The sequence below is a fragment of the Falco biarmicus genome, chromosome 1 (genome assembly GCF_023638135.1).
Source record: "Falco biarmicus isolate bFalBia1 chromosome 1, bFalBia1.pri, whole genome shotgun sequence".
Taxonomy (NCBI): Eukaryota; Metazoa; Chordata; class Aves; order Falconiformes; family Falconidae; genus Falco; species Falco biarmicus.
In genome coordinates this window covers 86355347-86382569 of record NC_079288.1, presented here as the reverse complement: position 1 = coordinate 86382569, position 27223 = coordinate 86355347, and the positions used below count along the sequence as shown (strand labels likewise).

The following is a 27223-nucleotide window of genomic DNA, read 5'->3' as shown; positions in this document are numbered from 1 at the left end:
TGCAGGATTCAGGGGAAGAAGCAAAGGCACTTACATTGAACTCTTCCCGAAAGAGCTTGTTGTCATCTGCCATCCGGCGGTTGATCTCCTCTTCCAGCTTATCAACAGGCAGAGGCGGGTATTTACGGTTGGTGCTGGGGGAGCGGGCGAGCAGTGGCATGCTCTGAGGCTCTGCAATGACACCCATGCATCAGAGGTGCCCACCCAGCTGCTCCCCATGTCCAGCGCTCATCCATACCCAGGTGGGCACAGGGAACTCGCACATCTCAGGCTGTCTGCTTTTAGGGCCACCTGGCACCCTCACTATCCCCATATTTTCATAGAGTCATAGTATGGTTTACGTTGGCTGGAACCTTGAAGATCATCTAGTTCCACCCCCTTGCCATGGGCAGGGACCCCTTCCGCTAGCCTAGGTTGCTCCAAGCCCCGTCCAATCTGGCCTTCAACCTTTCATGGCCTTTTTTTCTTCCTACAGGTGGTGCACAAAAATTTGGGGATGTTGTGATAACATGAAAGTCTTTCAGCACCCTGTGGTTGAGTGTCACGCTGTTGCAGAGGCAGGATGGCACAATGAGGACCAAGTCTAACAACCCCCGGCAGCTGCGGGCTGGGGGCAGGGGGCTGGGAACTGCCCGGCGGGACAGGGCCCGGGGGGGCTGGGCGGCAGCGGCTGGGCATGAGCCCCCAGCGTGCCCAGGTGGCCCAGGAGGCCAGCAGCGTCCCGGCCGGTGTCCGAAACGGTGTGGCCGGCAGGGCCGGGGCAGCGCCCGTCCCCCTGCCCTGGGCACTGGTGGGGCCGCCCCGCGGGGCCTGGGCTCAGCGTTGGGCCCCTCACGGCCAGACAGACACTGAGGGGCTGGAGCGTGTCCAGAGCCGGGCAGGGGCTGGGGCACCAGCCTGGGGGGGCGGGGGGGTCAGCCTGGAGAGAAGGGGGCTGGGGGGGACCCGGTGGCTCTGCAACGGCCTGGCAGGAGGCTGTAGCCAGGGGGGTCGGTCTCTGCTCCCCAGGAACCAGCGACAGGACGAGAGCAAACGGCCTCACGTTGCGCCAGGGGAGGGTGAGATTGGGTGTGAGGGAACATTCTGCACCGAGAGGGCTGGCAGGCGCTGGCACAGGCTGCCCAGGTGATGATGGAGTCACCATCCCTGATGGTATTTAAATGATGTGTAGCTGTGGCGCTTAGGGACATGGTTCAGTGGTGGCCTTGGCAGTGCTGGGTTACCTCAATGCTCTTAAGGGTCTTTTCCATTCTAAAGGATTCTATGATTCTATGAAAACACAAAACACTTTCAACAGCCTGGGATCAAGCATTACACTATCGTAGAAGCAGGATAGGGCAATGAGGACCAAGTCATGAATGCTGGTGGAGGAAGACCACCTTGCTTTCAATTTGGATTTCACTCTTGCTCACATGGAAAGTCTGGCACCATCACATAACTCCCATGTAGACACAGCAAAGGTAGATGTTGCTTGTGGTTCCTTAGTGGAGCCAAGAAGGCCATGCAAGGGTTATACCAACACAACTGACTGTTTATGAAGCTCACACCTTCATTTACAGCAATGTAAAACGGGTAAGGAAGGCCTTAGCTGCCAACATAAAAAAAAAACTTTCTTCAAAGGTGTTTGGTTTATGTGGAAGGAGCTTAGAACAAGGAACTGAACTGAGTTTAAGAGGTGAAGGTTCCTCTTCAGCTTTTACTTTGATGCCTACATATGGATGGAGATGACCAGCTTCAGAATCCTCAACAGGTAGCTCTGGCTCAAAGCCATAAAATGAGACAAGCTCAGGGACAGAAGAGTTTATACATTACAGCATGCCTGCACAAGACTTTAAAATTGCATTTATGCATCTTTAAGAGGTCCAAAAATGTTTTCATATAGTAAGTATTCCCTGCTTTCTTTCAGAAATGTTAGTTTGGTGTCTACAGTTAGTGTGAGGATTTGAGTTTTAAATAGCTGTCATTCTAATTTAGAAGGGTAGAAGGATATTTAATTATTTCCCAAAGATATGTTTGTTAAAAAAAGTTTCAGCCAAAAGTAAAAAAAATTATTTGCGTCAAAGAGATATTGTGAAAACTCAAAAAGAACTGTCAGTAGTTTGGTGTTGGAAGTGACCTCCCATTTTAATATTAACTCCTTGAGAGCAAACATTTTGTTGCTGGAACAAAAGCTGGAAAATAAATTTTCATTCTACAAAAGTTTGCCAAAATCATAGAAAAGAGAGAAAGTTCAAAACAAGAAACACATAAAAAGGTAAATGAAAAAATACTTTCCTACAAAAATATGAGGTGGGAGAACAAAGCCCAGCAAGTCCCCAGGCACTGCCATTGCATCGGGCTCAGGTTGCAACAGTGCTGCACCCACGGGCTTTCCCGGACTTTTACAGAGGTTTGTCTTCTGATGTATATATTTATATTATTCTGGTGTATAATATTTATATTATTCCCTCCAGGAATAATATAAATACCTACTCAGGACTGCCTTCATATGCCCATCCAGGACCATACTCAAACAGAACACAATCCTCATTTTCCTTTTTACTTATTTACAGTAAATCACCTCCCCAAACCAGCATTTGGTGAGCATTTTCCTATTGCCATTTGAGCCAGCCAGTAAAACATGGTACCAGGTATTACATCGGCTACATGTCCATCAAGTTGCACGTCTTACTGCTGCGTTGGAAGGGGAAAGGCACTGCACGGTCAGCAGACCAACTTGGGTAGCTCTGCGCTGCCCACAAAGCTGCCCCGGAGGGCATTAACCAACCCTGCTTTTGCCACCTCAAGGGTTTTATGATATTTTTGTAAGTTTTACAATTTTTAGGGAGAATTGCTGGTTATTTCACTAGCTAACTTTGGCCAATTCTAAGCAGGGGAGGCGGGGGACCCTAAAATATTCTGTTGTTATTCTGAAGAATGTTTGCATTGACCCATTTTCATCTGTACAAAGCTTATTCCTTCTGCGAGATGCATTTTTACTCCCTGTGTAGCACCAACACGAGCCTCACCTGCATCATCCGTCCGGCCGTTGGACAATCGAAAGGAGTTGGAGTGACTCCCTGCTTGCTTGTATTTCTTGAACCTACCAAAAACAAGGGAGTGAAGAACATCAGTAGATACCCACAAAGAAGCCAGTGTTACCTTCTCAATGAGAGATGCAGCCACAAAGGGTGTTCTGCACTTTCTCATGGCTTGATGAATTAGCTGGTGGGTCCAAGAAGCTACAGGACCTCAAAAATCCTGCCTACAGGCCTAACTTTTAACTGACCGCATCTGGAAAGGCTGCAGGAGACCAGAGCAAGGTGAGAGCCAGGAGGAGGAGCTTTAAGGCTGCTTTTTATAGAGGACACACCAAGGAGTTCCTGCTCCACAGGCTGATTCAGCAAAGCCCAGAAACCCCAGGCTGAGTCGTCCTGCTGCAGCAAAGCCCTTCTCCATGAGCTTTTAACTTGAAGCAGATGCTCCCTTTGCCTGAAGTTAAAGGTTTTGCTGAATCACTGGGCAGGCAGCAGCAAACAGAAACCCTTTTTTTAAAGGGCTGGAAGCCAGGCGGGGAGGACTCAAACTCTGCCGAACTCCTGAGGCAAAACTCTCATCAGGTTCACTGCTGCAAGGACAGGCCCAGAACCAGGAGATGAAGGGAATTTTTCCACTGCTAGGGAAATTGGGTTTTCTCATCTTTTCACTTATTTAATCACCAAAATGGTGAGTAAATGGTTTACTGCGGGTGAATAAACATGTTCCTCTAGCTGAGCAGATATGCACTCAGGAGCTGGGAACACTACGTTGTGAGCAGCCCAGATGCCTGGATTTTTAAAAAATGAACCTAGGGAGGCTTTTTTTATGCTGTATTTTCAGGTACAGCATCACCTGATGCTCCTAACAAGCTCTGGTCATACACCACCTTGCAGCAGAAGATGCACAGGGCACGATGTGCAGGTTTGGTATCTGAGGCAGAACTTGGCTCTGGATGTTGGACCATGTTTGATATCAAGATGGGAATCAAGGAATAACACACCTGGTTATACACGCAAAGGACCTTCTGGCGTGAGCGCCATGTTCAGCTTTCCTGGCTTACTCAATCTAACACCCTTAGCCTCACAAGGAAGCCTTACCTGCTTTTTAACTGCACTGACAGGACTTCAGTTTAATCTACCCGACTAAATATGACATTTTTAGTAGCAGAACAGGCGTTACTCCACACGAGGATCAGCTTTATAGAGAAAGGAATAAGCACCATTTACTAGATAACCTCAAACATCATTTTCAGTGTCCCTACAGGTTTCTTTTTAAAACATCGGCTGTGTCAGCCTTTAGTTTAGGAAACAGCACAAAAGGCTTATTCCTGTTCATCCAGTAATTAATTGCTGTCAAAGAAGGGACGTCAGCATTAAAGCATCTCTTACCTTAACATGTACAGCACAATAATAATAAATACTATGACTAGAAGGGAAGACAGGGCCACCATCACAGCTATAATTGGAGTCTCATCTGCAACAGGAAAAGAAAGGTGTGGTTACCTACATCGAAAAACATCTAGCACCATCACTTAATAGGGAAGAGCTCTACAATTTCTGCTTGCAAAATAATAAGTACTGGGTAAGGTTACATTTCTCCAGTCTGACAGTGAAGACAGAAACACGACCTGAGCGAGCATCATGTATCTCAGATATTCTAAGGTTAGATTAAAATCTGTAACCGCTATTCAAAGCACCTCAATCTTCTCTAGGAGTTTTCTGTGAAGTTGTGACCTTGCAGATGAAAACAGCAATTGAGAAAGTTGTGAGCGAGCTATTTTAGAGGTTTCTTCTGCACAATTGAATGTGCCCATGGTGGCCCCCCAGCCACCAGTAGAAGTTTTCTCTGTCACCTGGGGAACCACAAAGTCTTCTCCTGAGACACAAGGATCCATACAAGAAGTTTCTGACAGAGTTTGGTATAACATGGTAAGGAAATTTATATTAAAATAGGTGAAAACTGTGGTCTTTTTAAGATCCCACAGATAGTACATTTGTAAAACTGTCATGAGTTTGCTTGCAGTTCCTGGTCAAACAGGACAAGAGGGCAACGCTACACCTGGGCTCTGAGCACCTCCAGGGTGAGGTGTGCTGGAGAGGTGCAGAGCTGCTGAGCTACTCATCATCTGCCTGGCTCATTCCAGAGAGCTGGCTCCTGCTAGGGCTTCTTTCATTTAATCATAGAATAGTTTGAGCTGCAAGGGACCTCCAAAGATCACCTAGTCCACCCCCTATTCTTTCCTCCCTGGAAATACTGAGTTTAGAGAGAAAGTGATGGTAGACAACTCGTTGTGCATGCTTTGTGCCACAAGGCCACTGAGTATGAACTAATATGGCTCACTTTGTTGTTCGCTCCCTTGCAGATGCTTCTTGAGGGCAGGCACTGCACAATTCCCTTGCAAACACACTTAGATTAGCTAGATCTGAAACATTCCCATCCTCTGGAACCCACAATAGATTTGTTTAAATAAGCTATTTGTAACTTGTTCTGGAGGTCAGTGAAACAGTGGCTGGCGCAAGCAAATTACCCAGATGGGGCTGGAAGCCAAGCAACACCAACCAGGTAGGAAAATGGCCCTGAAGGACATTTTTTCAGATACATGTGGATGCTAGCAACGCCACTTTTCATTTTTCATCAGCTCAATCAATTTGTATGTGCCACTGCACTGTGTCTACATGCCTCAGCCCCCCAAGACTGCAGGGCACGACCCCCCTTTCCACCTTCTGTGCATCCATTTCCCTGCCAGGGCAGATTCCTGCTCCACGTGTCTCAGCAATTTCAAGCTGCAGATTTTTTTGTGGGATTTATTTTGTCCATCTCTGACTACTGAGCTACCAAGGGGGATGCTGGTTATATTCCTGCATTTGTCCCTCTGTGGTTGTGAGGTCTAGAGATGTTATTCTAACCAAAAGATATGATTTTTGTGTAATGATTTGAAGGCAATGACCTGGTATGGCAAACAAAAACATGAAAACCTTCTGGTCTTGCACGTCTTTGCTTTTTCCATCTACTGTCCTCATGTGCTGGCATCTCCCCCAGCCCAGCAGCAAAAAATCAAGGAATTTATTGGGAGACATTTCTGCCTCCTGCACGCTTGGTAGCTCCTTGAGCCTTTTAGCATTACCCACCGTGAGGCTTTCCAAAAGCAAGACCAGGAAGGCAAAGCAACCACAGAGCATCTTAGCCAAACCACAGCCAGCCCTTGCCTCTCCTCTCTAATGTGTTTCTCCTTGAGACCTCCGACCGTAACCATCAGCACCACCCTGGCTGTAGGACAGGAAGGTGAGCTGCCTTGCCAAAGCCCATGGTGATATGTCCCCGCTACACTTTGTTGGACCATTTCTCCTGCCTTGGCTGGAGTTAAGCTCAGCCTAACTGATGCTGAGGTGGGCAGGGGCCACTGCGGCAGCACCAGTTGGCAGCAGACATGATTTACGGGCAGGAGTTTTGGCAGGGGTGCCTCTGGCAGCAGGATGTAGGGAGCCTGGGGGGTTGGTTTCTTTTGCAGCCGTTCTTTCGACACATCTGGCTGGATGAGTTAGAGCTTTTCCACCGCGACCACTAACTGCCGGCATGCTGCCCAGCCCACCCAGCAAAGCCCAGGCAGGAAACAAGCTGGAGGGTCCCCAGCCGGTCCCTCCTTCCCCAGCCAGCCCTCGTGAGAGATGCCAACCCCCTGCTCCAGCTCCCGTCCCGCTCAAGCCTCGTCTCCAGGGGTTTCATGCTTGCAATTTGCTTGGAGAAGGGATGAGGACTCAACACTCTGCTTCTACAGACCTGCAGTGCTGGAGCATCCACTGTGGTCCAGAGCCTGGAAGGCATCAGGATGCTTAAATCTTGTCCTGGCACCTCTGAGAAGCCAGAAAACCATCTTCTGGTGTTTGAGATCATGTCCCCAACTGTATGTAGAAGTGCTATATAGCGGTCTATAGGTTGTCCCCTATACATCACGCAGATCTGAGTGCAGCTGCACAGCAGAGAGGGACAGGGTTGAACAGCCCTCCTTGCTCATCGCTGTCAATGCCTGCCCACAAAATGTGAGTCAAATTGAGCAGACAAGAAACTATGGGATCATGAGGAAAAGAAACGTGCGTAAAAGAAATGGAAGCAAAGACGTAGGGTCAGTATTTCTTAAACAAAACCCCCAGGGCATGAGATGCAGAACTCCTGGAAAAGCAAATCCTGTGAAATGTTTGCAGAGGGGGAGCAGAGCAGAAGCAAGAGTTTAAATCCTATCTCTGAGATCCCAAATAGGGTTTAAATCACAGGCCAGATACATTTCCTGCAAACATTGCAAAGAGCCTGCAGGAGCAGATTTGTGATGCAACTTTTGTTGCAATATTTCCTTCCCAGCTGTGTTTGGGAGGTGCAAGAAGCCACCCCAGACACCGCAGCTCAGGGTAAACCAGAGAGCGTGTTCACAAAACACCTTAAACTACTCCCTTGGGACTGCGTCGCATGCACGCACATGCTTTGCTTGGGACAAGGCCAGACTGCTGTAGTAGGCTGCTCAGCACGGCAGTCCTCCGGCCCCATCTCCTACAAGGAGCTACCACGGCAGTGAGGAGCATTGGGAAAGTAATGCAACAAGTAGAGCAATGCTTCAAAGCCAGAGGATCCTCCTGAGCTCCAAGTGTCTCTGCTGCTCTCTGTCCATCCTGGTGGGATACGGATGCATTATTTCAAACCATCCATAAGGAAATGGGAGAGGATTTGTTGCCTACTTTCTTCAAACCATGCCGAGATGCCTTTCAGGAAGGCAGGCATGGCCCTTTCTGCATCCATGTGAACCTCGGGAAGTTCAACAAGGCCAAGTGCAAGGTCCTGCCCCTGGGTCAGGAGAATGCCCAGGATCAGTACAGGCTGGGGGTGAAGGGATGGAGAGCAGCCCTGCCCAGAAGGACCTGGGGGTGCTGGTGCATGAGAAGCTGGGCATGACCCGGCACTGTGCGCTCGCAGCCCAGAGAGCCACCCGTGCCCTGGGCTGCATCCCCTGCAGCGTGGCCGGCAGGGCGAGGGAGGGGGCTCTGCCCCTCTGCCCCGCTCTGGTGAGACCCCCCTGCAGCGCTGCCTCCAGCTCGGGGGCATGAGGGACATAGACCTGCTGGAGTGGCTCCAGAGGAGGCCACAAAGATGGTCAGAGGCTGGAGCAGCTCTGCTGTGGGGACAGGCTGAGAGAGTTGGGGTTGTTCAGCCTGGAGAGGAGAAGGCTGCGGGGAGACCTTAGAGCAGCCTCCCAGTGCCTATATGGGGTTTGTAAAAAAGATGACAAACTTTTTAGAAGGGTCTGTTGTGATAAGACAAGGTGTTAAGGGTTTTAAATTAAGAGGGGAGATTCAGCGTAAATACAAGGATGAATTTTTTTACAGTGAGGGTGGTGAAACGCTGGCACAGGCTGCCCAGAGAGGTGGGAGATGCCCCAACCCTGGAAACATTCAAGGCCAGGCTGGACGGGGCTCTGAGCAACCTGATCTGCTTGCAGATGTCCCTGCCCGTGGAAGGGGGTTGGACTAGATGGCCTTTAAAGGCCCCTTCCAACACAAATCATTCGACGATCCTATGGTGCAACCATCGGATGATCCCTTCAGGAGGTGTCACATCAGGAGACATTAGTGTCTCACCAGCTAAGGACCAGGGTTTTCTGCTTACTGAAGTGACTGTTTTATCCATCACACCAACTCCAGGCACAGAGCAGGAGAAGGCAGGGCACTTCTCATCCCCACTGCCTCACCAGGAAGGGATCTATCTTGCTGATGCATCCCCACGGCTGTCTCAGCTGTGGAGCCTGAGCCTGGAGGATGGCATAACCCCTTGAACAGGTAAAGTCATAAATATTTGTGCAGCTTTACACTCTTCCCCCTGGGGAATGCAGGCAAGACTTCAGGGAGCCTGTCAAGGATGCCTAGGTCAGCCTCTCCCTTCCAGGCTTGTGAAGGATCAAACTATCTCTTGTAGCACAAAACAAGCTGACAGACACCATAAAAGGCCACGATCACTAAAAGGCGATGGGGAAGGACTTGCAGGATTTGCAAGAGTTGGGTGCTGCTGGGAAAGGCAAACCACTGATTTCCATCAGTCTGACTTCACAAAAAATCCCTTTCTGACCCCAAATCAGAAGACCAGCATAAGCATAGCCACCTGCAAATGTCCTTCCACGCTGCCCTGCTCAGCATTGATGCTCCTCCATGGGCAGCTCCATCACTGAACAGCCCCAAAGCTTGCAGAGACCTCTTCTACTGATGCTGTTATGGGAGGGGGGGGTGGGCAGAAATAAAAGGGCTACTTGCTTCCTGCAAGTGTCATAAATAATAGTTGTACAAGTGTACTTGGTGTCTGAGATACACCATGGGGGATGGATTCATGTGACAGTATGAGTGCAACCAATAAGAGGCAGCACATTTTCACTACTTCAGATAAAAATGACTTATCCACTCCTTATTTTCAAAATCAATCTCCATCAATAATTTCGAGGAAATTAAAGGCAAGCTTTTAAATTTGGAAGGTTATTACTGTTAACTTTCCTGACAAGAAAGCTACCTAGTTCTCCTCTTTCCAATATTAGAGATTAAAAGTCTTCCAGTGATTCCCATGGCACACACACCTGAAATGAGACGAGATGTATTCCCTTGGCTCACCTTGCTGTAAAATATTGTTCAGAATCCTCCTGAGATTTAAAGAAAATCTCCAGCACAAGCTCAAAGGCCTTCAGCTATGAGCAGAGCTTATCCTGTGTTGGTGAGCCCTGCAGAAGTTCATGTACCTGGACTTAATCTGCTACAGTTTCACTGTCTAACCTTAAATGTGTTCAGTGGCAAAGCCCCCTTCATCTAGCGGAGACTCACCCTTTAAATGGAAAAGCCACACAAACTGATGGGAGGCTGGCTCTTGCTGTAACCTGCATCAATTTTCTCCATGATATGATATGATATGTTCTATATATGATATGATATATTCTGCATAAGATGTGATATATTCTATACTGGTTAGGGGGTATAATTTGGGAAAGATGTACTTATGTCAGAAGAACATACATGTTAGCTAATCCTGTGTCTAACTAATCCTGCATCTAGATGCAAGAATAAATCAAAACAATTCTGTGTCTTTTCTATATCCTGAAATGATTAAAATATCAGAGAGGATTGTTTTCTGGAACAAATCAGAATCGGGGCACTGACTCCAACTCCACCATCTTAAAGCAGGAGAAGAATGACCTGTAGAGACAGAATTAGTCCCTTTAGAGTCACTGGGAAGGCAATACACCCCCAACAGGACCCAAGCCAAGTTTTAAGCAGCCCCTCCACTTTTTGCTGTTACAGTTTTGCTCCCAGTGCTGCTCCTTGGTGCCAGTGAACCAGGAATTGTGACCAAACGCCCTAGAACAATTCTCCAAGTCACAGGACTTGGAAAATAATTATTTTATTAACATTACTATTAGCAATTAGGATTGTTAAGAAGTCAGATTTTTTCCTCATTTTTCATATCTTTGCTCTCAGGAGAAGGGATGAAACACAGCACAGAGATCGCAAAATCAGACCTAAGCCATGCCAGATCCGAGGGGATTACACTGTATATTTCTACAGCGACTTAACCATTATTTTAAATGAATTCACTCAGACCTGCATCCCTTTTATCTCCTCTGTGCATATGTGTATTGACTGTAACTATCGCAGAGCATCTGTCTTTTCCTCTATACCATCAGTGGGACAGTGTGAGCCAGGCACACCAAGCAGCATAAAGCGGATTGCCGTGGGGTTTACAAAGCTGAAACACCACCACAGCAACAATGAAAACACACAGAGGAAACTTGTTTCTATAGGTAGCAACAAGACCGGCTGAACCTCCGCTCTACCCACTCCTATACTTCTAAAGCAATGAGTAAGGGCAAATATTCTAGTAGCCATGCCAGTTCTCAGAACTCAGAGACGGAAAAATGCACCTAAGTGCCACTATATTAGAAGAAATGGACTTGTGCTACTGCTTGCCAACAGAATTAAGGAGAGTAATAATTATTCACAACATTTGCAGAGTGGGTCTGGATCAAACACAATCAATAAAGACAATTCATAAGCAAAAAAAAGAAGGAAATTCATGAATGGCTTCTTAGACTTTCGTCATCTAACTCTAGGGATGGTTAAGCTGATGTTTTTGGAGCATTCAGCAGGAACATTTCATATCTAATAGGACATGTACAAATTGGTATGGGATTGTTTATTTCTACAAAGAAAAGCTCAACACAAATTAAGATACCAGTGTGTCACCAGCTCTTCTAAAGAGCTTGATTAGGCTTTGTAAAAACAAGTGTGGAAGTGTGTCATAAGGAGAGCTATCTAACAGCAGAATACTTCTGGAAATGTTTTTACTGAGGGCTTGACTAAAGAGCAATGAAATACAAAATTCTTACCTCTTCTGTCAGAGTTACCTGCAGAAAGAGAAAACAAGTGTCTCTTAGCAACAAAGAAATACACATTTTAATAAGTCAGGAAGGATCAAAGACCAAGACAGTAACATATTTACTAACTCTCATCATCTGCTTGTAAATCTTTCCTTTAAAACATCAGCTAAAAAGCCAGGATGTTACAACAAATTTCAGCCTTCACTGAGTAACAAGGAAAAAACAACAAACCCCAACTTTTTATCAGCAGAGCAGGGAGCTGAAGCCAAGCTGTAGCACCGATAAACACAACTTACCACCTTTAATCAATAACACAGTCTGTTTAAGCCTACAACCAGCAAGCCACTGGCAGAATTCATTAGCACTTAAATATTAAGAGATAACAATCGTGCATTATTTTAAAAGAGTAGCTGAGCCAAGAGTTCAATTAAGAGCAGCTGGGCTCAGGGATGGGGACGATGAGCATCCAAGGAAAGCCTCTACCTGCTTCTTTGGATATCTCATCTGGAGGAAACCAGAACAAACCCGTGCCAATGAGAGCCCAGCCCAGCTCTCCCGCAGCAACGTTGCTGGCACAGGCACCCCACACCGCTCTTTTCCATGTGAAGAGCTGCAGCACGGGGTTGAGGACAGTCTTGGAAGGTTTGGAGAAGCAGGAACTGCCTGTACAACATGCAATTCATGCGCTGCCTTCTGTCCCTGTCCTTCTCTTAAGCACCACTTAATTCTTCCATGACTGATATTCAAATTTCCCATTAAGATTAATGGCAAGGGCAGCCCTAAAACTAATTTTGCTCCTTGACAAATTACTTGAAATAAAGGAAGAATTAGGTTTGGTCATTTGTTCTCAGGACTGATGTCAAGCGAGAAGCCCCATCTGGCCTTGATGGTGCAATGGTCAATGTGTCATAACATACACCAAGGGAGTTCACCAAAAACAGTAACCCAAGCCATAAAAGTGTAGCAAAGACAAAAAAATGACAAATTCAGTCCGCTGCTAGCAGGCATTGTATTACGAAATCCAGATCTTGGCTTTTGCCTCCATCATTCCCATTCAAAGGCTATGTTTATTCTAAATTTGCACCGTACATGTACCTAAGGTTAGTCTGGACTCCTTCACCCTGAAAAAGAGCCTTGAGGATTTGGGTTTGGAAGGAAGCTGGATGAGCTCAGGGGTGGAAGGACACTGAGAAACTTGGGTTGCAAAATTCCTTCAGCCACATCCCTTCTGATGCTGGTAGCAAATATAACTTCACTGCAGCTTCACGGGCTGTGGTCCCCGAAGATGTCCAGAGGAAGAGGGCACACATATTTCACTGATGTGAAGAGTGCTTTAGATACCCAACACCCAATATCCCTCGATAAATTTATTCTTAAGGAATGTACATTTGACATCTCCCTGCATTAACTCCAGTATTATCTTCTTCCAGTCTTTTCCACCCCATCACCAAGTTACCCATCCTGTTTTTCCACTAAAACCTGCACTGCCAAGGCTTTCACTATAAGCTCTAGCAGGCATGGCTATGTAACTGTTGCAGCTCAGAGGCACGTAGTATCAAATCTGTGTCTCAAACCATGCAGCAATGGGCAAACCATGACTGAAAAGGCACAGATCAGCTAAGATTTCTGATCACCTCAGCCTCTTTTTGCCTGATTTTTACTCTTAACCTACATTCAGCAGCCAAACTACATTCTTAGGGTTCAATTTTATGATGTGCCAAGAGGAGAATGACAGCAGGATGGCAACAGAGACAACTCTTGCTCGTCTAGACCTTTCAAAGATTAAAGTAGCCCAAGTAATGGGAAAAAAAAAAAAAGAAAATGTAAGCATAGAATCACAGAATGATTTGGGTTGGGGAATGGACTTCAAAGATCATCTAGTCCAACTCCCCTGCCACAGGCAGGGACACCTTGCACTAGACCAGGTTGCCCAAAGTCCTGTCCAACCTGAGCTTCCAACACTTCCAGGGAGGGGGCATCCACCCCATCATCAGATCTGCCAGCAAATGCAAGACCAAGACATCCAGAACATGGCATACTCTTCTCAGTAAGGTCTCACCACATTGCTGCTGGTGCTCATCACAGTGGAGAGCACCTTCAGATGATTTATCAAATCATACGCAGCAAGCGGTTTAGCAACCATCAAGTGGTGCGCAGAGATTACCCAGCCAGATGGGCCATCATCATCCCACTGCATCAACCTTCATCCCCAGCTTCGCTAGTTCTGGATAACATCCCAGCTTTCCAGCCCTCCTCAGGAACTGGATCTTACCCCTGGCTGGCCACCTCTAGTGTAAGCCTTACATCCTTTGGGACAGGGACTGCCTTGTGTGTGTGCTTGCACAGTGCCAAAAAGCATGGCTTGAGACCATGGTGGTTACCAAAGTACATATAAATGTAGCAACACTCTGGATAACCCAAGCTCTGCAGCTGAGCAGCAACCTGGAGTGATTTATTGCTGTTGCCTACATAGACCCGTTACAGATCAACTTTTTAGCCAACACCTGGGAGCTGTGCAGCACTGGCCCTGTTTTACACTACGGAAACCACAAAAAGCGATGAAATTCTACTGTGCCTCAAGTGGAACAAGATCCTAGGGTTTCTGGTGCCCCAGCATTTTGGCAAGAAGCCCAAACCTTCGATAGGATAAATCTCTCCTGATCTGCTCAGTTCAGGGAGGTACATTGTTTCCTATCACCATGGAATTTGCCTGGAGGGGTCTTCTCATTCCGTTCAGCAAAACAAAAAAAGAGCAAAGAAACAAACCCGGAGGCAGGGTGGTCTGGGGAAGAAGAGGTGAAGGAGATGCCTACCGTTGTGGGAAGCAGAAGAGGTCTCTTGAGTTGTCACTGTCGCATTGAAATTCCTCTCTGTCGTCTCCGCTTCTGTGCTGGGGAGAGCAGTGTGTGGATTAGATGGCGTCACACTGGGTAGCAGGAAGGTGGCTGGAGGCACGGACACCGATGTCCCCAGGGTGGAGGTGTTGAGGCTGACAGTGGTGGTGTTGGGGGAGATCTTGGTGGCTGTGGTTGTAGGTGGCTTTGACACCATGGTAGAAACAGTCACTGGAGTGCTAATGTTGAGGCTGTTTGCGCTTGTCATAGTCCCATCCTCAGGACCTACTGTAGGAGCTTTGGTGGAGCTCCTGGGAGAGGTGGGCACTGTTGTGGGTGGCTCTGTGAGAGGAGAAAGCACAAGGGAACCTCCATGAGATACCTTTGTGCAACACTGGAAGTCTGAGATGCTGGAGATTCACATGAGTATAAGGGTAAAACAGCCAAAAAATCCCGAATCCAGGACAGGGAATGCTCTGCACAGTATGGTGGTGCAAACTTTATAAAACTTGAATTAGTATTATGATATTGAGGAGGTACAAAGACTAGAGCGCCTGTAAGAGAGGATCAATATTTGCTAGAGGTAAAAACTGCAGGTCCTGTTTATGAGCACCTGCAGCCCATCATCCTCTTTCCAATACTTTATATTACAGTTAAGTGGAGGGCAGGAGGAGTAAGTCAAGCACATGAGCACTTCCTCTTTTGATCCTAAAGATAGTTTAGGGACAAGAGAGGAAACGACAAGTATAGTTTACCTGTTGTAATGTTGTTAGCCCCTACACTTCTCAGGCCACTTCCAAGCAAAAGCAGAAAGAACCACAAATCCATGTTGACCTGGGGAAGAGAGCAAAGAACAGTTATTTAAACCCTCAGGCAGCATTATCCCAAAATAATTCAAACTGGAGAGATACCGCTGCACATCTTGCATGTGTAGAGCTGTAAGGGAGCAGTGAACGGTAGCTGGAGTCCCTGCAGGTATGTGGATGGCAGGGATTTGATATGTTCATACGTCCCCAATGGGAGAGCGCATGGAGAGATGTCAGTCTGGTGGACCAGCAAAGGTGACGAGAGATGAAGCAGGCAATGGGCAAACCGTGGGAGAGCACGCGAGGAATGAGCTATGAAGCTGAGCGCCAAAGAGAAGTACCTGGGCTTAAAGGAAATTAATAATGTGTTCATATAGTGGTCTGCAAATGGGTGCACTTTGAACAAACCGAAATGCAATACATGTGACAACAACCATGGCAAGGAGCCTTGAGCCAAAATGCCCAGGAACTGGAGGCAGGGAAGGAGAGGTCAGCTCCTGCAGGCAGTGCCCAGCCTGTTTCTCGGCATGGGTAGAACACCCGCATAAAGCCAGGCTCAGCTCCATTCAACCCCCATCAGATTCCCTGCAAGTGCGGACAAAACAAATATCCATAAATAATAATCCAAGATCATCTGCAAGCGCAGGCTGCACATTCATCCCACTGTATGCTTCTTCCCAGGAAACATCCTGCAAAATCACAGGACGATGACATTAGTCAAGTTGCTTCCCCATGGCTTTCTCCCTCAGCTCCTTTAAATACAATGTTTTAATGGTGATTTCTTTCCTCTGTAGACCTCAAAAAGCTCCTAAGAAATGGGTATTGTTATCTACTCTAAACAGATATGGATCGAGAGGCTCAGGCAAACGACAGTGAGATGCAAGACATCATCGTCCTGGCCAGGAGAGAGCCCAAAGCTGCCAAGCCCCACACCAGCACATGGCACAGGGGCCTCCCAAAGAAGGGCCAGCATCTTGCATCTGCTGCAAGCCCAGAGAGGGCTCGAAGACAGCTCTGATATGCGCCATCAACCAGCAGCTGCCATACAACTCTCTCCTGTCCTTCAGGCTTTTGTCACACGTCCAGCTGCATCTTCAGCATCTCCTGGGAGAAGGCTGGGAGATCTCACTGCCAAGTCAACTTGACATGCTGCCAAAAAAGGTTTTATTCCTGATATGCAGCCTAAACCTCCCCCTCTTAAATACATCTTGTGTTGTTTGTTCTTGTTCTATTTATTTAAATCTGCTTCAAACTAGACCCATCCCAAACTCCGGGCAAAAGGACAACACTGAAGTCATCAACATGCTGGAAGCGGTATCAGAAATACAAGATCCTCCCCACCCCACCCGGGAGTATCCTCCCACCAGCACCACCCACTTACATGTTTTTCCTCCCCCCACAAAAGAAAACCTGGCAAAAATTGAACTTACTCAGTGACCAAAAGGTCAGACAAACCCTGAAGCAGAAGGAAACCAAGCTCCAGAGATAAGAGCTTTCCTTCGGCTCCCTCCGCAGCCAGCCCTGCTGCTGCATGCAAGGCAGGGCTTTCTCCAAGGGGTCCCACTGGTGTGAGCAGCAGCTTTCCAGAGGGTTTCATCACCGGTTAAAATATCTGTCTGGATGAATTTGAACTGATTCAGTAGTCCTGCTGTTGGTGAGAGCAGGACTGGTTCTGCAATGCCTCCCTGAGGATCTGCTCCAGGGGGGGATGTCCTCAAAACCTGCAAGTGGTAGGGTTTTGATGACATGCTCCACTCTTGCTGCTTAACACACACCATGCAACTTGTTCAACCACCTGCCAGAGCCTGAGATGCGCTTGGCCTAAATTCTTTTGGCTTTGGAGAGAAAACTCGATCTTTATAAGGAGAAAATTTATTGTGCTGAGGGTGGTGAGACACTGGCACAGGCTGCCCCAAGAGCTGGGAGATGCCCCATCCCTGGAAACATCTAAGACCAGGCTGTACGGGGCTCTGAGCAACCTGATCCGGTTGCAGATGTCCCTGCGCATGGCAGGGGGTTGGACTAGATGGCCTTTAGAGGTCCCTTCCAACCCAAACTATTTGATGATTGTATGATTCTGTGAGTCTATATTTTTAGAGCTGATGGCAAGCCAGGGCAGCTGGAGCTTGAGGAAAAGCACAGTGGCAAGTACACCAGGGTGCCGGCTTTTGCTTCAAGGCACTTAACAAGCAATCACACTCTGGAGCTGAGATGGTCCCAAGCCAAAGAGGTTCTCCACCCCCACAGTGTAGGAAAGGGAGCTCGTGTCTCCCCATGTTTAATTGCAACTGGGAAGCATATGAAGCTGTGCTAAGAACAAAGGCAATTTGCTGCAGGAGGCAGCTCCTCCGAGCATCCTACTATGGAAACCCACAGAAATGGAGTGCTCACTGTGATGGGACCCGCATGCAAATGCAGAAGGAACCTCAGCCCATGCTGAATCCCCAGCGAACATAGTGGCAGCACTGAGATGCTCCTAAAACCTTGCACGGGCTGATGAAGGTGGGAACCCATCACTACTGCCACAAGCAAACAGTAACAAGGTAAAGGGAAAGGCCTGGCTCTTCTGAAAATAATACTAGGAAAAAAAGTGACTGTTCGCTGTGTTTTGATGAATATTTGTATAGAAACACCATTCCTGTAGGTGGATGTGGCTCCTCCCCTCTTCCCCCAACTCATTTCTCAAAATGAGAGCTTGCATTCATTTGGGATCAAATTCATTTGGGATCCCATTCATTTGGAATTCCTGTTCACTTAGGGATCATGTTAATTTGGGATCTCCATTCATTTGGGATCCCACAGCTATGTCAGTACTAGCCCTGCAGCCGCAGTTTGCCCCAAGAGCAGAAAAACTGGTTGCTAATGGTGATGCTCCCACCACGCTGGCACCATACCAACTCCTCACACTGAGATCTTGCTCCTCAACGCCTGGCCCATAATTAACCAATCACTAGAAAACCATATAGACATTAATCTCTTCCAAGCCTTTCTTAATGGCTTCAAGGATCTTTTGAGCTGGCTGCTCCAGCTCTTGCAGCACATCTCAAATAGCAGGGGAATGAACTTGCTCACGGTCGCTCTGTAAAGGAGTGCAGAACTGGGGCTGAAGCCCAGGGGACCTGGTTCCTCTCCCCTTTGTGGTCCCTGGAGTCCTTTTGAGAAAGTTAAGGAAGGAAAGGATGATGGGTTAGCCCGTACCAATCTCGCACCTCTTCCCTAAGGCCAACAGCCAAATGTCCCATTAACCTCTGAAGCTCTTCTCCCCCATCCTCAACACATTTTCCCTTGGTATCAAAGGCATGACATGGAGGGTGGGTGGGTGGAAATGAAAGCTGTGAATCCCCTCTTCTTTCTGCCCTTCGTTACAGGGAAGTAACCCACATACAATAAAAGAGCTTGGATTTATTTTCATGACCCTGAATGCTACATAGACAAAAGCTACAGGCAATTCCTGGACTAGCCATGAGTACTGGCTGCAAAATCCCTTTGGGATGGTGGGACAATCATAGAATCAGAATCATTTAGGTTGGGAAAAATCCTTAAGAACATCTAGTCTAATCACCAATGCAGGTCCCTCCTTCGCTGACCCAGCAGCACAGCTCCGATGCCCTGGAATTACATCAGGGGCAGCTGCCTTTAAACCCCCTTGATAGTCCGTTTCATAAGTTCATTAATCCTTGGGTGGATCGCATTAGGAGGAAAGGGTTGGCAAGGGGAGAGAATACAGAATTTCCCCAAGCCTTACCCCATTTTTGTGAAGAAAGCTGGACGCAGGCAGTCCGTGTGGATCCTGAGTTTTTACGGCTTTATTACTGTGAATGTCAAAAGAAACAGGCCGCCGGGCAGCCCCGAGAGCACCATGGCTTGCTGTGCAGATCACTACACAAAAATCCTGGGAGTTGCTCCTGTGACCAGCAATCAGCTGCCAGCGCTGCTTTATCACCTTATAAACTGGATTTGGAGCAGAGAGCAAGCGAAAGAGCCCTGCGCAAGGGGAGGGCTGTGCCAGCCCAGCTCCCGGCTCCCAGCCCCTGCTATTAAACACTCCCTATTCCCAAATGCAGTATAAATAAATGCCAGCGGTACACCGTTACCCGCTTCTTAACATAAAAGGCCTCGAGAGTCCTACCCCAAAGCTGGAGAAACCCAAGTCTCCCTTCCCCCTCGGCTCCCTCCCTGCTGGTTTCGGAAACGGAGAGGAAATACTTGTAATGTTATCAACATAAACACAGCTCTTGGCCGGCTGCGACATCCTGCGAGCTCTGCAGAAAAACACCCTGACGTCACGGCGCCGGCTCTGCCGAGGAGAAAGGAGCCGGCTTCAGCACCGCTGCCCCGGCAGGTTGGGATGCTCAGTATCATGTCTTCATTTTAAACCATCTTTCTCAAAAATCAGGATTAGAAACTTGAATAAATGCTACTGGTGTCTCCAGCAATATTTTATATATATGTATCTTAAAAAAATGTATTTGTAAATACATACATAGAGAGAGTGTATATGCCCTGCACTCTCCCATACACTGCTCAGGATCTTCCGACAGAAAAGGCTGGGTTTTAGGCTGCAGGACATATATTTTAAAATAAGCTCATCTTGTCAAGACGATTGATACTGAAGGGGGGAAAAAAAAGGAAATAATCTCTTTATAAAGTAGTAAGTGGCTTAAAAATGGCACTTACGTCTGCTGCTGCTATAGCAGGGTTAGGCTGCAGGACCACCTCCCCGTGCTTTCAGAAAGCAAAGAATTAGTATTTAGTGCTGCAGGAACGGCCCGGAACCCACCCAGAAACAGCCGTTCACAGTCAAAGGCAGGATTTACCCCCACCTCTGACATATTCCTAATTCCTGGAAAATGAGGCAATCTTTTTCTGTGTGCAAGGAGGAGACACAACCTGAATTCTAACTGTCTTTCTGGGACTCCAGAAACCACTGCTGCTATCAGTAGGATGCTAAAACGTAGTGGCTCAACCAAGACCACCCAACCGCAGTGAAAAATAAAAAAAAATCATTCAGTTTTCTTCTTTTTTTTTGGCAGAGAAGAGAGCAAAACTAAGAACAAGGTTAGCATTTGCACTGGTTAAGTCTTTGAAGCAGCTCACAGTGGGACGAGAACAAGCATTAGCATAAAGAAAGGGGAAAAAGGTCTTTTTTTATTTTTTTCCTTTTTGGTGGCAGCAAGCCATCAGCATGGCTCAGCCACCCTGGAAAACAAACCTGCCATTCCCTCTCCCACTCCCTGCTCCTTTTAAATCCCATTTGTGGTTTTCCAGCCTCTCACTGGAGCTGTGATCCATGGCAGAGGAGAACTGCCCATGGGCTTATCTGATGGCAGGACAATTTCATCAGCACGAGGTTCCCCTTCCCCATAACTCCAAACCTCTCACATTGGATGAGATATAAAGGATGTAAAAATAACAATCAGGATGAGCCCTGCTGCTGGGAGCTCTGCACCGAAAAGCAAAGCCTGGTTCTGTATGAGAAGTCATGCAGAGGAGCCAAGCATCTTGTATGGGGGCTCCTTACGCTGTGCATTGATTCCTTCTTCATTAGCACCACGCAACAAGCTGCTTTGGCTCCAAACTGCGCTGGGACGGCTAAGGGCTGTGGCGAGCTGGCCGTCGCAGGGAGAGGAACTGTTCAGTTTAGGGAGGGAAAAGGGTTTTGTTGCACTAAAGCAGCAGTGACTAATTCCTTGCATGTGTCTCCGAAACTGAAACGAGGCCTTTGATGTGTCACTGAACATTATTCCCCCACCCCACCCTCTGCTTTTCCACTCTTCAACAGAAAAGATGAATCACGGCAACCATTCACCCTTTCTGAACATCCACTTCTTTTTTTCTTTCTTTTTTTTTTTTTTTCCTTTTAAATAAACAGGCGGCTTTCACATGAGTGACAGCCACTGTAACAAGTGGCGCATGAGGAGGAGGACAAGCCTGCGGTAAAGGCCTGGGTTTTTTTCTCCACCTGCCCAACCTTCAACAAATCACCTAGTTCCACTCCCCTGCCATGGGCAGGGACACCTCCCACCAGCCCAGGCTGCTCCAAGCCCCGTCCAGCCTGGCCTGGGACACTGCCAGGGATGGGGCATCCACAGCTTCCCTGAGCAGCCTGTGCCAGTGCCTCGCCACACTCATAAAAAATTTCTTCCATACATCCAACCTCAACCTACCTTCCTGCAGTCTAAAACCATTGCACCATGTGCTCCATTGCACCATGTGCTGTCACTACAGGCCCCAGCAGAAAGTCTCTCTCAGTCTTTCTTGCAAGCCCTCTTTAAGTACTGAAAGGCCACAATAATGTCTCCTGGAACCTCTTCCTCTCCAGGCTGAACAATCCCAACTCTCTCAGCCTTTCCTCACAGCAGAGATGCTCCAGCCCTCCAACCATCTCCAAGGCCTTCAGTCCAACAGGCGAGTGCAGTCCTCTTTCAAAGAGCAACCCCATCATACGTGCATGGAGGGAACCCGACCCTACCACCACCTGGCTTTCTGGGCAGCCAGAAATATCTAGCACCATTAGGATGATGTTAAAAACTGCTGGCCTGAACCAGCATCAGTCTTTCACATGGATATCATCTTTAGCGAGGTGTTAGTCTATCCCATGCTGATCACGCAGGCTCTCAAAAGCACACACTGGTAGCAGCAATGTGTGTGAAACTGTCGTGGGTGGATGCAGAGGATCAGGTGTTCACCAGCCAGAAGCTGGAAGGAGGTTCCCCAAGCTCCCTTTCTACCTCTGCTGCCAAAAACTGGAAATCCCTGTGCTTCATCCTGATTTACCATGAAAAGGCTCCCAAATTGGCTTTTTTACTCCATAAGTGAATGACGCAGGTTTCATTAATTCAGAAATATTTGCAAGGACATTTAAGACCACAGTTAAGAATAACTTGGTGGGTCCAGTCCTGCTTAACAGCTTCATTAATGATCTGGAAGATGGGGCAGAGTGCACCCTCAACGAGTTTGCTGATGACACCGAACAGAGGAGTGGCTGATACACCAGAGGGTCATGCTGCCATCCAGAGGGACCTTGACAGGCTGGAGAAATGGGCCAGCAGGGACCTCATGAAGTTCAACAAGGCAAAGTGCAAAGTCCTGCCCCTGGGGAGGAACAACTTGAGGCACCGGCACGTGCTGGGGGCCACCCCACTGGGCAGCAGCTTGGCACAGAAGGACCTGGGGGGCTGGTGGACACCAGGTTGTCCCTGAGCCAGCAACGTGCCCTTGCTGCAAAGGCGGCCAGAGGTGTCCTGGGCTGCGTCAGACAAAGCGTTGCCAGCAGGCCGAGGGAGGTGATCCTTCCTCTCTGCTCGGTGCTGGTGAGGCCACACCTGGAGCGCTGGGACCAGTGCTGGGCTCCCCAGTACAAGAGAGACAGGGACAGGCTGGAGAGAGTCCAGCGAAGGGACCGGAGCATCTCTGCTGTGAGGAAAGGCTGAGGGAGCTGGGGCTGCTCAGCCTGGAGAAGAGAAGGCTCGGGGTGGATCTCGGTGTCTGTGAACACCTGCAGGGAGGCTGCCAGGAGGACAGAGCCAGGCTCTTGCCGGTGGCGCCCAGTGACGGGACCAGGGGCCGTGGGCACAAACTGAGACCCAGGAGGGTCCCTCTGAACATCAGGAAACACGTTTTGAGTGTGCGAGGGTGACTGAGCACTGGCACAGGTTGCCCAGGGAGGTTGTGGAGTCTCCATCCTTGGAGATCTTCCCAATCTGTCTGGGCACAATTGTGGGCAGCTGGCTCTGTGGCCCTGCCTGAGCAGTGGTTGGACCAGTTGACCTCAAAGGTTCCAACCTCAGCCACCCTGAGATTCTGTACCTTACTATCCTACAAACTTTTCAGAAGGCAAACTTGCTGGGATTTAAGCTCATAGTGGAGTAAGCATCCAGCACTGAGAAGGAGATCCCTACATTGCGCAGGATGTATCTTGGGATCTCACCAGTGTCCCTTCAGCTCTACGCTGGTTTTCAGTGAACAAGCACTAGTTACTGCAAACCATGACAGCCCTTTGCCATGTACGAGACGACCCTCCCCCAGGAGCCACTAACGAAGAGACAAATGCTGCTCAGAGGAAAGAAGCCCATTACAGCTTTCCCTAAAGGAGCTTGGAGCATCTCAAAGACTGGTAAGAGAGCCTCCTCAAAAAGCACTGAGACTAGGGAATTGTTATCCCAGTTAGGAGACAGGAAAACTAAACTGATGAGGTTTTAAGCAGAAAACCAGAGACAAACACTAATGAACATGGATGCTTAAGTATTCCAGACATGCAATAGTTCATGGTCCTAGAGAGGCACAGTAATGTTGATGGTGGGTATCTGTCCTCTGCAATTGTGGCAGGTCAGATCGTAGTTTTCTGTATTGCCTTGCTTTTAGGAAAGAAATCTCTCTCCGTATGTTTAAAAACTAAGACAGAGCATAGAAACTCAATGGTCTCACGCTGACAATACAAAAGTAAGAGCCAGGAGATGTAGGCTCCATCCCCAGCTATGCCAGGGGCAGATCAGTGGCACGTCCAAGACCAAGGCACCCAGTGATGTCCAGTCCTTGCCTATCAAGCTGCATGGACAGGCACTCATGGCCGCACTGCCGGCACAGCAAGCAGAGTCACCATCTGGAAGCTGCCCAAGTGCCTTGGAGGGGAAGAGCTACAAATGTGTCCCATTATTTTCCTAATAATAACTTTCTTAATAACTGTCATAATTAGGATGGGTTTAATTTGCCCTCAGCCACTCTTTTCTGCTGGTGCCATGGCTGTCTGATCATGGCAGCATGTGCCAGTTGCTCTTGCAGCTTTTGCAGAATAAACTGCGATGGGTTGGGGAATAAGTTGTGCAGGGAGACAGAAGGGGATGAAAAACTTCTTGGAGCTGTAGCAATGGAGAATGACCAGCTGGAGAGTGTTTCCTAAAGGACATGTCATCAAGGAGTGTCAAGGTGGGACAGGTAATAACTGGGAGAAGGCGAGGTTCTAAGACAGAAGAGCAGTGGGCCATGCCCAAGGGAGATGTCAGGTCAGGGAGGATGAAGATGAAAGACTGACTCTGAGCCTCGACCAGGAGGAAGGTGCTGGGGGTGAAAGGTTTCGCTGCAGGCCAGGCTGATGAGGGATGGTGGGGCGGCAGGAGCTGTCACAAAGGGGAGAGGGAGATGAGACCTCCTTCTGGGGTAATCAAAATGCATCTGCTGAAGCAACACCCCCAGAGCTTGTAAAAACCCCTGAGTAGTATGAGGCAAAACCCCATGGTCTCCTGGTGTGCTTTCCCCTGCGGGATGGGCATTGTAGCTGCAACACAGCACTAGGAAGCAGAAAGCAACCGCCTGAGAGGCACAAGAGAGGGTGGTTCAACTCATTATTCAAAATAATGAATTAGTAATTTAGAAAAAAAAAGAAGTCATATAGGAATGTATTTCTTTAAATATTCCATTTTAGAGTGTCCCCTCTTCTTTTGTCCCAGGCATCGTTTCGTAACATGTACAAAGAAAACATGAGTGCAGTTCACACACCAGCTATGACAAGGACTGGTTGCTTTTGATTGAGGAGTCAGGATGAAGCATGGCCATTATTTAGCATAACAACATCCCGACCTAGCACGATGCCTTTCAGAGAGCAAGCAAACGGTACGTGGGGAGGAGAAACAAGGTTTAAAAAAAACACCAAAAAAACCCAAACCAAAACAAAAAAAACCATGAAAAATTAAGCCCAGCTTTGGGGCTCAGCCCTTTCTGCAGGACCGAAACGAAGTCCCAGCTCCAAGCCACGACCAAGCTGGGGAGAGGGAGCATCCTACTTAAAACAAAGGTGTCGGAGGGGATCATTCGCATGACAGCCTTAAAATCTCATTACAGAGGCTAAGCTCCAATTAAAAAGCATGCGTTCGGTCATGCAGCTTAATCGCTGGTTGTGCTTACCCTGAAATCCGCCTGGGACACCTGTAGGGTGCGGGGATCAGCCAGCCCGTCCCACGGAGCAGCCCCTGAGCTAAGAAAGTGCCGTGGATCTGTAAAATCACCAATTTACCTGCAGTAATTCTGCACCGCTGCTCAGTTCAGCCCTGTTGCCACAGTAACACTTCTGGTGTAGCCGAGATCACTGATTATGAAACTAGAAAAAAAATCAGAGGCTGCTAATTAGGATATACTCCAGTTCTCAAAAAGCTCCATATTAATGACATTATGATTGCAAGCGCAGGGAAAATAAAGACGCCAGAAAGCATCGCCTCGGTCAGCACCGTCCACTGCCGCCAGCTGCTGCTCGGGTTTTTTTATATATGGGTCTTCAAATAGAGCTTGCAAATTCCCTGTAAATTCAGCTTGTTTTCCTTCTCTCTGAATGAATGTGCAAGACCCGGTGGAACAGTCTTTACTCTTTACATATATTTGCATGTATTAGACTGGAAAAAAAGGGTCAAGCGTGATGTACAAATGGTAATAGCCAGAGTGGGACCAAGGCTGCATCCCCTGCATCTTGCATTAACTGTGTTTCTGTTGCAGTTTGCCAGAGAAAAAAACCAAATCACACGTGGGGAACCAGCGCTGAAAGCGTTTTCCTTTCTTGGCTTTTATTCGAATGCCAGAAGCATTTGGAGGCATGTCTTCTGCTGAAGGCTTCAAGCTGAAAAGTCTGACTGGGAGCAGTTGTGCTGCCAGACACAAGTGTTTTTCAACACAATCTACAAATAAGATACTGGAGCTTATTTCCAGGTGAGAGGAAAATGGCCTGACTGGTATTTCTGGAGCTGCAAATCCAGAGCCATGGTGTTTTAAAAAGTCAGCTCATCAAAACACCTTAGTTTTTCCATTCTCATTGGATGATGAATCTCCAAGAGGATGAAATGGTGCTAAACAAGTGGGGCCAAGGACCAAAACTGAGATAATAGCCTATAATATTCATTAATGCAATGGCAGATTCTGCATTTTTCCATCATCCAGGGCTGCCACAAGACACAGAACCCAGCAGCCTGACTTCAGCCAGATCCACCGATAAGAACCGGGAGCCATCACCTCTGAAAGAGATGCAAAGGCTGAAAAACAAATTGCTGGTGAAAGTTGTTCCTTGAGCTCAGGCACAGCTTCTGGTTTGTCCTGGGGAAGGGCAGGAGCCAAGCAGTGCCAGCATGTTCCAGTCCCAGACTATCAGGCTGTGGTGCCCTGACCCAGACACGCAGCAAAGCTTCTGGGCTGTGACTTTATACCCCTCTTTGTCAGCATAAGGGATTTCAGAAGCTTGAGCTAAAATTTTGGTCCAAGAAAGAGAGAGAAAAGTTCTCCCCTGCTAGCAGTAAGAAAGCTTTAGGCAAGTAAAATGTAAAAGTCCAAAGTGGGAAACAGAATCATCAGCTGAAGGTGACCTAGAGACTTCAGCTACCACCTGGCTGGCACCAAGGATGCCGGTTTTGTAAGATTCTTTTGCCCAGCCAAAGGCTATCATGGAAACAAGCTGCATCTTATTTGTAAAGCAGTGGGAACGGCTGCTGAAGCTCTCATTCAGGTTGCAGGTGAAATTTGGATCAAAATGCAACACTGCGAGCTCCAATGCAGTTGCTGGAGATATTAAAAGCTGGAGCAATTGTAGATCATATGGGACCCACCAGAAAATAAGAAGAGAAACAATCACTCTTTGGTCATCCCAATTTATAGAAAGCATTCCAGTCCCTAGTTCTTAAATGAATAGAAATAACCTGAGGAAAAAAAAAAAATATAAATATATGAAAAGCCTCTGAATGCTGCAGGGCTGTGCCCTCCCTGTAGCACAGGCAACAGGAACTTCACATCCACAGCAAGAGCTGATGGCACCCACCAGCAAAGGACAGTCCAAAAGCACGGAAGGGCTTTCCAGAAGGCAATGCTACCCCCACCACTGGATGGAGCTTCTAGCAATTACCCTCCCATAGCCTAATTACACCTGGTTCAGACAGTGCAGGGAATTAATGCTGGCAATTAAGCTGATGACTCATGTAAGGGCTTTTCCCGAGGCTGCCTCAGGATTGGTGCTGCACAGCTGTCGATAACTCTTTCCTCATGAAGGGTGAAAAGCAAAGTGCTGCACTTGAAGAACTGGGAAAACGTTTTTCCCCCCAACTTTGAGGCAGGAAAATTAAGATTACTTATTTTCTTTAGCAGTATCACTTAAAGCCTTGAAAGGACAGTCCCTCAGCTATCGACTGCATGAACCAGTCTCTCCT

The 27223-nt window shown here is 47.8% G+C and overlaps 1 protein-coding gene across 6 annotated transcripts in view; it reads right to left on the bottom strand.

The window, feature by feature from the left end:
- PTPRA (protein tyrosine phosphatase receptor type A) overlaps positions 1-27223 on the bottom strand; it is a 133813-nt gene that overhangs the window by 19206 nt on the left and 87384 nt on the right. For 4 of the 6 annotated variants that reach the window (XM_056343474.1, XM_056343491.1, XM_056343514.1 and 1 more), the window contains 6 exons: positions 15000-15078; positions 14224-14586; positions 11420-11437; positions 4407-4491; positions 3009-3082; positions 35-171 (listed from right to left, as the gene is read on the bottom strand). In XM_056343474.1, the coding sequence (XP_056199449.1) occupies positions 35-171; positions 3009-3082; positions 4407-4491; positions 11420-11437; positions 14224-14586; positions 15000-15078 (756 nt within the window). Of the gene's footprint in view, positions 1-34; positions 172-3008; positions 3083-4406; positions 4492-11419; positions 11438-14223; positions 14587-14999; positions 15079-25059; positions 25144-26629; positions 26720-27223 lie in introns of all 6 variants that reach the window. The other 2 variants (XM_056343507.1, XM_056343498.1) reach the window with 2 other exon arrangements.